This window comes from Vigna angularis, chromosome 8, assembly GCF_016808095.1.
Source record: "Vigna angularis cultivar LongXiaoDou No.4 chromosome 8, ASM1680809v1, whole genome shotgun sequence".
Classification (NCBI taxonomy): domain Eukaryota; kingdom Viridiplantae; phylum Streptophyta; class Magnoliopsida; order Fabales; family Fabaceae; genus Vigna; species Vigna angularis.
This window is the reverse complement of record NC_068977.1, coordinates 19,902,077-19,914,138: the sequence shown is the minus strand read 5'-3', so window position 1 is coordinate 19,914,138 and position 12,062 is coordinate 19,902,077. Positions and strand designations below refer to the sequence as shown.

The 12,062-nt window shown below is 33.6% G+C and overlaps 1 protein-coding gene across 1 annotated transcript; it reads right to left on the bottom strand.

Annotated features, from left to right (window-relative positions):
* Positions 1 to 2,947: 2,947 nt before the first annotated feature.
* Positions 2,948 to 5,327, bottom strand: LOC128193744 (uncharacterized mitochondrial protein AtMg00860-like). Its single transcript, XM_052867832.1, has 2 exons — positions 5,032 to 5,327; positions 2,948 to 3,059 (listed from the first exon to the last, which is right to left on the bottom strand). Exons 1-2 carry the CDS (start codon positions 5,325 to 5,327, stop codon positions 2,948 to 2,950), a joined length of 408 nt encoding a protein of 135 aa, XP_052723792.1.
* Between the last annotated feature and the right edge of the window lie 6,735 nt (positions 5,328 to 12,062).

The following is a 12,062-nucleotide window of genomic DNA, read 5'->3' as shown; positions in this document are numbered from 1 at the left end:
TGATATGCGTAAAAAATAAAGAGTGTAGGGAATAGAAAATCACACGAGTAATTTTTATACTGGTTCGATTCAACAGAATCTACGTCCAGTCATTAATCACTATAAAAAGTGATTAACAATTCCACTAAAAAGATGTTTCACACATTACAACAAATAGTTAATAAAGCAGATAAATAAACCTTCCTTCGACGAACGAACCGGAAGAAGAACACTCTGCCAACTCGAAGAGAACCGCTCCGACTATCGACAAACGAAACGCAAGCTTCTCCTATTCACGAGACTAGGCAGAGCACCTTGCTAACTCGAAGAGAGCTTGCTCCGACAATCGACACACGAAACGCGAGCCTCTCCTGTTCACGAGACCAAGCAAGGGAACTTGAACTATAGCTTCTGAGAACTTCCTCTGACAAACAGTATTCTGCTAGAGCTTCTGTTCAATAACGTTGTATTCTAATTTCTCCAAAACAAAATATATAGCCAAGTACACTGAGTGCCAAAGATCAGCTCCCAACTGCCATGAATAATCGATTATTGTAAGTGATAATCGATTATTCAAGTCCGTTACAGGTTTTCAAAAATGAGATAATCGATTATATGAAGTGATAATCGATTATTCAAGTAAGACTTGTGATAATCGATTATTGCTTAATCATAATCGATTATTGCAGTTAAAAATGCAAGTTTACAAGGTTTACAAGAATTTCCTACTACATTTAATTTCTACAAATTGCTTTTAACTAATTCTAATATCTTCTTCAACTAAAACTTCTTGTAGCATCATCAAAACAAATTTCTTCAAGATTTACCAATACTCCTTATTGGTAACAGTTCTTTACTGTGTTAAATCTTTATGAGCATACATGAGAACATGATTGTGTTATTCATTGCATATCACTGTGTTAAATATGTGATTTTATATGTGTATTCATGACATATGTTTATGGAAAAGGAAAACCACATGCACTTTAGTTGAACTTTAAATATGTGGCAAAAAAGCAGTTTTAAGTCGATTACATTATGGGATGAATCGATTAAAACTTGTGTGTTTGCACAGAATCTTTTCAAGTGTGCTGTGAGATTTTTCAAAATGAAAAGTTTTCAAAACTGTGCTAAGTATTGATGCTTAATTGATTTTATGTGATTTCTATTCGACTAAGTTGGTTGTTGTTTTGAAAAAATGTTAAATGTTTGTCACAACTAACATAACGGTCATATTTTTAATTATGTTGACCAAGCATTAAATGATAGTCGATTGCATTAATTGTACATTCAATTAATTGTTGTGATTGTTGCTAAACTGTTATAATTGAATGGTGCATTCGATTCCGTTAGTAGCAAGGTCGATTAAAATGCGTCTGATATGTGTTTAACTCTAAATTGACCCTGATTTGAATTTTGTAAGAACTTTTGTTGTTCTAACACTTTCATATTCTTTACAAAAATATTTGTGATCTTACAAAGAAGAGAAAAGCTCCAAGAATCAAGATTGACCGTGGTGATCAAGGATTATGAGATTTGTTAAGAAGCAAGACTTGTTGTGTTTAAAACGTCTAATCAATCTGCACATTTTGGGTGTTTACTGTGTGATCAGGATTTGCAATCTTTTGAAGATTGGCTTAGTCTCCCTAATGTGAGTACAAGAATAAGAACGATAGTGTTCTTGATATTGAGGGTGCCTCAAAGGTTTAGACAACAAAAGAGGGTGTTCTTGCTACTGGTCTTGTTGTTTACTTCCTGTATTAGATTAGAGGGTTAAAGAGGTGTTTTATATTTTTGACATGAGGTCTCTATAAAAACCTTGTTGTAAAAACCTTGATCTTTATAGTGCATTTGCTTCTTGTGGTTGAAAGGACACTAGATCTAGGCTTGGCCGAACCAGTATAAAAACACAGCGCTTGAATTTTCTGATCCCTACTCTGTTTTATTCATTCGATTAAGTTCTTTGCATATTCGATTAAGTTTCCACTGCATTGCTATTCATTTACCTTGCGATTCAAGAAAAGTGTAAAGGCATCACATTTTGTGAAAGGGATTTTAAAAACTTTTGTTTTTACACTTCATCAATTCACCCCCCCCCCCCCCCCCCCCCCCCCCCCCCCCTCTCTTGGTGTGAGAAATTGAACCATTCTATTTTAACACTTTATTTCTTTATTAAACTTATAATCCCAGTTTCTCAAAGTCGGTGAAAAATCACCAAATTAATCTACTAGCGTTGTCCATAGTCTATTACACGGTTTATTACTATATCAATTATCAATTATTCCTTTTAATCATACTAATTTTTGTTATTTTTTGTAGATATATTTTTTATCCCGGAGGAAAGCAAAATTCAAAGTTGTGCTTCTTTCTGTCTTCCCGGTTTGAGGAAAATTCATTTTCAAGAGGGAGGGAATGATTGCAACTCCTTTAGGGACTTTCCATCCAAAGAAGTATCAATTTAGACTAAGACTAAGAAAGGTAAGTAAATAAAGACTTTTAACAAAAACGCTCTTTCCTTATCTAAGTCTTAGAAAGATTCACTTTGCTAAATACATTTTCATTGTTTTGTAGGCCTTAAATAAAGCTTGGAAACCATAGCCAATCAACCAAAGAAGCTTGGTGAGCCAAAGGAAGCACAAGAGTCAAAGAAGAGAAGAAAATAATTTTTTTTTGGAAGGGGATAACAAAGGGAATTAGCTTCCGGATTGCAGAATCGCTCAGTCACTAGCAGCCCGCGCTCAGCCATTACAAACCAAATTTTTATCTTTTAAAACACGTTTTTAATTTTTTTGGCATGGAACTTGTAGCCCAAGCCTAGTAGCATCTTAGATACTCTCGTTTAGTGATCTTAAAAGCTTTGCACATTCAGATTTAGAGCCCTCTCTTCACCTATAAAAGAAAGGTTCATCTCCATGTAAAAATCAACTTGAAAGATATAATGAAGTGCTGTTGAGATTGCTTCAGACCTCTATACTTCAAGTTCACCTTCTTGTGCTTGTTCAGCACCTTTCTCCTCCAGCTTCCTTCCCTCTTGGAAGGCCTTTTGAACTTGAGAGGCTTCAACATACACCAAACACTCACTGAATCATTTCACAAACACCTAGTGTCACCTGCATTATATTCCTCCAACCAATCCGCTGTGTCCATTCTGAATCGTGGAGTGCTCTAACATGAAGTGTGGAGTTGCTTCCATCAATTTCTTTTGAATGAAACCTCGTTAAATATATGGTTGTGTTGATCATTTCATAATGCAATCCATTGCTAATGGTGTTGTTGCCAATTCCAATCCGCTCATCCTCTCATATCCTCTTGATGAACGTCATCTAGATTAATTGGGGAGACAGGATAGTCTGTCGAAAACCAAATTGACACATCACATGTTCTGATTGTAGATATTCTATTATAGAAAAGCATTTGAGAGGAACTACTTCCCGACAAATGGGGAGCAATTGACTTGAATCATCTGACGAATGTCATCACATCTATAAGGAGTCCAGATGAACTGAAATAATAATATTATTGGTTAGAATAGTTGTAATTTTATTTGGTTGAATGACATGTAAAGACACTATTAGAAACATAATTTTGATTACATCTCTCGATTGACGGTCGTCAAATTTTTTACGAAATTGTTGAACAGTGGTGATGTCGTGGAATATTGACTATGTGGTTCGACACCATCTTTTCGCTAGGGGGAAAACAGCACCGACAACAATATCCTCATCAGTGACTTCATGTATTTATGGAGAAATACATATAATTCGTTCTCATGCCCAACACTATAACAATATCATACACCTTCCGATATTGTCTTGATCAACCCTTATACCATGATCAACCCATTTAATTAATTAATTATATTTTAAATATATTGTAATTAATCTAAAATATATATAACTAATAACAATGATTTATTTTGTTTAATTCTAAATTCTTTTATTTCATTTCGTATATTAAATTTAATTTGAAAACAACAGAATTTTAAATAATAGATATTACACTTACTGTAAAGGTCTCTACATGGTCTTTTCATTGCTAAAATTTTTTCCAGGCTATATGTTTTGGCAGCGTATACAATCAAGAATGACATGTGCACAATGGGAATCCTAACCAAAATGACACACACACACATATATATATAGGAAGTCTTTGCGTTGTCTTCAAATTGCAACACCAAAAATTTCATACTTCTTTACAACTTTTCTTTTCAATCGTAATGATCTTCCATAAATTCTCGTCAACTTCCTCTCTCAAACACTAATTCCTAATGGCATCTTGGAACTTCGTAGCATCATCATCATCGCAAATCAGCAACGAGGAACCTTTAATATTAGATAATGTTGATGAATTTAGCTTAGACGATGAGTTGGATAACTTACTTCGCGATGAACATAATGATGACCAACACATCACACAATCATCTCAACATGCCATTGCAGAGCTACAAGAGAGTATGCAATTCTAATCCAAGGACGAGATAATTTCTGCAATCTAACAATATCACATCAACAACGGATATAATTCAACTTTGTTAAGTCGAAGCCTAACATATACGGTGTACTTTTACTGCAACTCTTGATCCATTGAGACCTCAACCTACACTTTTGTTCTAAGAAGTCACTAGTAATTGCCAAATGACCAAACCATATATGATCTAGGGTCAACTGCAACCCCAAGTTCATATCACGCAACTTTTCTATCAGTTCTAATTCCTTCACCATCAGTGTTGTTATCTGAGCCTATCTCCTACTCAATGCATCTGCTACCACATTGGCTTTTCCTGGGTGATATAAAAGCTTGAAGTCATAGTCTTTCATATATTTCATCCATCTTCTTTGTCGCATGTTCAACTCCTTTTGTTCAAACAAGTACTTTAAACTCTTATGGTCACTAAAAACTTGGAAACTTGCCCAATATAGGTAGTATCTCCATTTCTTTAATGCAAATACTACTGCTGCAAGTTATGTGTCATGCATTGGGTAGTTCTTCACATGCACCTTCAGTTTCCTAGATGCACAAGCCACTGGTCTTCTTCCTTACATCAGAACGCACCTGAATCCTTCGTATGACGCATCACAGTACACCTCAAAAGATTTGCTAGAGTCTGGAATGATTAATATTGGTGTTGACGTTAGTCGTTGCTTCATCTCTTCGAAACTGGCTTCACGCTTATCAGTCCACACAAATGGTTCATCTTTGCGAGTTAACTGAGTTAGAGGACCCACAATCTTGGAAAACCTTTCGAGAAACCGTCGATAATAACCAGTTAATCCTACAAAGCTTTGTACTTTAGTTACAATTTTCGGTCGCCCCCACTTTAGCACAGCTTCCACTTTTACTGGATCCATTGAGTTTCCTTGAGCAAAAATCACATGACCCAAAAATTGTACTTTCTCCAACCAGAACGCACACTTTGAAAATTTCCCATATAGTTGATGTTTTCTCAAAATTTCCAACACCACCCTCAAGTGTTCTGCATGTTCTTCCTTATTCTTAGAATAAATAAGAATATCGTCTATAAATACTAACACGAACTTATCTAAACATGACCAAAATATTATGTTCATGTAGTCCATAAAAATCGTTGGAGCATTCGTCATACCAAACGACATTACTACGTACTCAAAGTGTCCGTAGCAAGATTTGAAAGTCGTCTTTTGCACATCTTTTGTCTTGACAAGAATCTGGTGGTAACCAGATCTGAGATCAATTTTTGAAAACACCCCTGCTCCTCTCAAATGATCTAATAGATCATCGATTCTTGGCAAAGATACTAGTTCTTAATTGTAACCTTGTTCAACTATTGATAGTCCACGCACAACCTTGATCTTCCATCCTTCTTCTTTACCAGCAAGACAAGAGCTCCCCATGGAGACACACTTGGATGGATAAGTCAATAAGAATGTGATTGGCAGTCAACCAATCCATTCCTAAAATAATGTCTAGATTTTGAAGGGTTAAGCAGATCAAGTTCACTTTGAACTTGCGTCCTGTAATTTGGATCGGGTATCCGACACAGACTAAACTGGTCGTAACTGGTCCCGATACTAGTGTAGAAACTACTAATTCACACCCAGGATCACGCATTGGTAATCCGAGTCTTTTCAAACATGCTAGGGATATAAAGGAGTGTGTGGCTCCAGAATCAAACAAAACATATACACATTCTCCTTACAACATACAGGTGTGTAAGATTAATTTACCTGGCTTAATAGCCTCTTCCGCAGACATTGTGAATACTCTTCCTGTTACTTAGGGTTTTATTTTAGCAAAATCTTGTGGTTGTGGTTCACCCATTTTCTTTTTCTTCGGACAAACATTAGCAAAGTGTCCCAGATCATTGCAGATGAAACATCTCTTCCCTTCAACCTTTTCTCCAATAAGTTTAGGGCAGTCACGTTTGAAATGTTCTCCTCCACACTCAAAACACTTCACTATTCCTCGAGAGGATAGTTGTTGTTTTTCATAAGGCTTTTTGTTGAATTTCATTGAAGATTCTCCCTTTGAAGGTCTGGAAACCCTATTTGGATCAACCTCCAGCAATTCTATCATTCTGGCTTTCTCTACCAATGCTGGAAACTCTTGTATTTCTAATGGAATAAGTACCTTCTTCAGCTCATGCCTTAGTCCTCCCTCGAATTCTTCTGTAATATTCTAGGTATAAAATCTCGAGAGATAGTTAAATTTTACCATGTACTGATAGTCTTCTTTGTTATAAGGTCAAAAACCCTATCTCCCTTACGAATTTTGCATTGTTTGGAAAATATTTTTCCAATAACCTTATCTTAAAGTTCTCCCAATTCACAGCCTCACCACGAACCGTCATCAATTGTTGCATACTTTCCCATCAATATTCAACCTCACCCACCAAAAGAAATTATGCATAAGTTAATTTTTGTTCTTCTAAGCAAGTTATTACTCGAAAAATCTTCTCATTTTGCCTTAGCCATTAGTCGGCCTCATCAGGAGTAGCCTCCCCCTTAAACTTAGTAGGATCATGCCTTAAGAAGTCATTCAACCTAGAATGATTTTGAGGTACTTGATCAACTTGTTGTCGTTGCATCCTTGTCGAGATTTAACTTATTTCTTCCAAAAAAAAATTAATACAATTTAGCATATGATATGAATTTCTTCAAATAGTCATTCTCACCATAAGCAATAAAGAGTTTTACTAAGAATAACAAGTTCACTCCCCACAGCCCCAAAAGATTTTCGAAAATCATTTCTCTGATACTACAATGTAACACCCAAATAATTTAAGGGTATTACTAGTAGTAAAAACTAAATTAATTCGATAGCAGATATAAACAACCAAACTTTATTTTAATTCAACCAAAGTATGGTTCCAAACTTACAAACTTTAAACAATAAAGTCTTCACCACTTAACATAAGTTCGAATTAAACTTACAACTCTTACACAACATTTTTTTAATACAAATTTATTATTTTTACAAAAATCCCTGAAAGTTTTTTCCCAGCATGTCTCTTATCATCTCTAAGCTTTTTCAACCGTATCTGCAACATTATCTGCTCACGTATAACATGAATTATACGATCATAGCACAAACAAATAAGAGTAAGCTAACCATAACATACAATCATCAAACTTATTTATAATATATAATTCAATCATGTATTATTACAATTTATAACCACAATTATCCCGATGTCATTAATTCATTTTTCCTTAACTTCTTTTTAAAATCATCCTTCTCATTTTCATAAACCTTACAAGTATACTATGCTTACTCACGAAGCCTTATGGTCAGACCGCTCTCTACCTACTTCTATAAGACTTATGAGAAATATGTTTAGGTGAAAGTCTTATGGTTAAACCACTCTCTGCCTACTTTCATAAACCTCATGGATTACTCTACTCATATCAAGGTGTCATGGTATAAACCACATATACTACTCCCGGTAGTAAACATCATTTCAAAATTAATGATTGCTTATATTCACCCCAACATTTCCTAAAATCAACAAATCATATAATCTCATTCACCTGACTCAATCATGTTCGTTCTCTAATCACAAATTGATAATAACCCAATTCAAAGCCTCACCACTTACCGTCATCAATTTTTTCATACTTTCCCACCAATATTCAACCTCGGCCACCAAAAGAAATGATGCATAAGTTAATTTTTGTTCTTCTAAGCAAGTTATTACTCGAAAAATCTTCTCATTCTACCTTAGCCATGAGTCGCCCTCATCAGGAGTAACCTCCCATTAAACTTAGTAGGATCATTCCTTAAGAAGCCATTCAAGCTAGAATGATTTTAAGGTACTTGATCAATTTGTTGTTGTTGCATCTTTATCAAGATTTAGGTGATTTCTTTCAAAGAAAAAATAATACAACTTAGCATATGATATGAACTTCTTCAAATAGTCATTCTCACCATAAATAATAAAGACTTTTACTAAGAATAACAAGTTCACTCCCCACAGCCCTAAAAGATTTTCGAATTAAACTTACAACTCTTACACAACATTTTTTTAATACAAATTTATTCTTTTTACAAAAATCCCTGAAAATTTTTCCTAGCATGTCTCTCATCATCTCTATGCTTTTTCAACCATATCTGCAACATTATCTGCTCACGTATAACATGAATTATACGATCATAGAACAAACAAATAAGAGTAAGCTAACCATAACATACAATCAATAAACTTATTTATAATATATAATTCTATTATTACAATTTATAAACACAATTATCTCGATGTAATTAATTCATTTTTCCTTAACTTCTTTTTAAAATCATTCTTCTCATTTTCATAAACCTTACAAGTATATTATGTTTATGCATGAAGCCTTATGGTCAGACTGCTATCTGCCTGCTTCCTTAAGCCTTACCCGTATACTATATTTTACTTTCTAAAGCCTTATGGTCAGATCGTACTCTACCTGCTTCTATAAGACTTATGAGTAATATGTTTATGTCAAAGCCTTATGGTCAGACCACTCTCTTTCTACTTTCATAAACCTCATGTGTTACTCTGCTCATATCAAGGTCTCATGGTATAAACCAAATATACTACTCCCAGTAGTAAACATCATTTCATAATTAATGATTGCTTATATTCACCCCAACATTTCCTAAAATCAACAAATCATATCATCTCATTCACCTAAGTCAATCATGTTTGTTCTCTAATCATAAATTGATAATACCCCATTTTCGTGTCAATATCCAAAATAAAATAAACCTATTGTCGGATATCATACTTTTCTTATAGTTTTATCTTTCCCAAAACGAGTAAAACTCAACACAATTTCACCAATCAAAGCTTATAAATCAGCAATTCTTTTATGACATTACATAAAAATTTGTTCTTAGTACAAGTTCCACATTCAAGATCCAAATTCGTAAATTGAATCATAATTTACCTAGAATCTTGGGTAAAAATTTCAATTCAATTTAACCATTAATAAAGTGGACATTTGAAATTTTGCATCCGTAATTGAGGAACATAAAATTGAGATTCTTAATAAACACCACTTAGTTTAAAAAAATTGAACAGTCAAGATACATCAACATGTCTTAGGAACTACATATCTAAATTTTAGGTTAATCTAACGAGTAACTAGGTTGAGATTGAGATTTATACAACTTTTAAACATTATCCAATTTGGGTTTTCAACTCTATCAAAAATGCGGAATTAATTCCTCTAAGTACAGACATCCAGTTACAAATCCGAGTGATCAAAATATAGTAATATATTTCTTGAATCGTTTATCAAAATTTCCAACTTAATATATCGGCAAAAGAATGGGGAATTTAGATTTTTCCGAGATAAGTTAGAGATAGAAATAAAGTGATGGTCATTCTACCCAAAATTATAAGATTATTTCCTCTAAGTACAATTCTCAAATTAAAGATCCTAATGGTCAAAGTTAATTTCTATGTCTTATAAACTATATATTAAATTTTCCAGATTGATCTAACCGCAGACTAAGTAGTAGTTAGAGTTTTACTAAGGTACCTTCAAAAAATGGAAAACGTTGTCAAAATTTTAAATTTCACAATTTGATTGAGTATTTACTCCAACATTTTTATAGTTTACTTATTTGACATAATAAAATGCGTTCATCACAGATTTCTTACGAAATGAATATATCATAAATAAATTAACAATAATAAAATATCACTATAATGGGTCACCGAGGAAGAATTAAATGTTTGACAAATCAAACTCAACCTAAACGCCAGTGTTTAAGATTCCTCTATCCTACCATAAAAAAATAACCTTAATATAAACGTTCTGGGGAACTAAGAAGTTGAATCTGGCATAGCCGGTTAGAGAACTTCTTATCCTTCCAAAAAAAATGCAATAGAAAAAGAAACACAATAAAAGTCCTGGGGAAATAAGAAGTTGAATCTGGCATAGCTGATTAGACAACTTCTTATCCTTCCATAAAAATGCAAGAGAAAACGAAACACAATAAAAGTCTTGGGGAAACAAGAAGTTCAATCTACCATAACCGGTTAGACAACTTCTTATCCTTCCAGAAAAATGCAAGAGAAAAAGAAACACAATAAAAGTCTTGGGGAAATAAGAAGTTGAATCTGGCATAGCTGGTTAGACAACTTCTTATCCTTCCAGAAAAATGCAAGAGAAAAAGAAACACAATAAAAGTCCTAGGGAAATAAGAAGTTGAATCTGGCATAGCGGGTTAGACAACTCCTTATCCTTCCAGAAAAATGCAACAGAAGCAAAATATCATTCTAAATCCATACAGAGAATCAAAATTCTAAACATATTCAAGATTTCAGATCATACAAAAATAAAAGACTCAAGGTTAACTTCTCTTACCTGATTCTCGCTCCTTCCTGGATGAAGAGCACCTCTTTAGAAGCTCTTGCTACCTTCTCTACAACTCAAATTCTAGTCCTAATATCTCCTTATTTTCTACGAAAGTCTTGCTCAATTTCACTCTTCTTCCCCCAAAACTTCATTTCTCACCCTTATTTAAAGTTGAAGTCAGGGTTACTATAGTTGTACTACATTTTACTGTGGTAGTACTATAGTTGTACTACAATTCACTGTAGCTTGTACTACATTTTTCCTGTAGCAGTATTGTAGCAACACATGATTCACAAGGTATTTTTACTATAGCACTGTACATATTTCATTGTAGCACTATACGTATTTTACTATAGCATTTTATTGTAGCTTTTATACATAAAATTATTTTCTATTTCAAAAGAAATCTAGTATCTTAATTACAACTATTTTCAAGGGTCTTACACATGAACTTCGTTCAAAGGGAGCACGTTCATTACCAATTTGTGCTCTGATCAAAACAACATTTGAGAGGACACAAAGATGGTTTGTTGAACGAGGCTTAAAAGCACAGTACATACAACAAGCAAGCCACCAATATCCAGAAGAAATCACTGACATTATTCATAAAAATCAACAACAATTTGCATTTTGTCATGTTCATCGGTTTACTAGTGGCGATTTGGCTTCTGTTTGGGAGGCTTCTATCTGTGCAGTGAGCAAAATGAAAGAAATAAAGAGCAAACGGTACAGAAGATAAGAACAAGACCTAGTCATCTCTGTTAGTGTGATTTGAGAGTTCCAACCAGTGACTCATTTATAGAAGGAAGGCGGCCATGGAGGTAGAAAAATTTTAGGAAAAAATTCTATTTAATTTGAATAAGAACATATAATGTACCCTCAAAAGATCATAATACTTACTAAAACTACTATAATAAGAGATAATAAATGTAAGAATCACTGCTATTCTTTGCATATTTTATTGAATTTCTTTTATAAAAATTTGTAAAAACAATGAATTTGTGAAGTCTTATAAAATATAACATTAGTCTAGAGTAATTTACTAATTTGTTTTTTTATAAGAAAGAGGGACATAAATTTACTAGTCATAATTAGTATTTTAAATTTGAATTCTTGAATTGATAGCCATGTAAGATTAAAATAAAAAAACTTTATGTATAATAGTTGTATTAATGAAGTGGTCCAGCTGTTCTCATAATAGATAGCTTCATAGCTTTTTGCCAAAAGCTCTTCTCATGGTTGGTGGAAGATGTCTCCTTTTCTTGT

Bases quoted from the DNA above. Each gene is read 5' to 3' on its own strand.
- LOC128193744 (XM_052867832.1), bottom strand. From the start codon at position 5,327: ATGGATCCAGTAAAAGTGGAAGCTGTGCTAAAGTGGGGGCGACCGAAA. The intron at 3,060-5,031 runs GTGCGTTCTGAT...GAAATGATTCAG, and splicing joins GCGTCATACGAAGGATTCAG to TGAGTGTTTGGTGTATGTTG.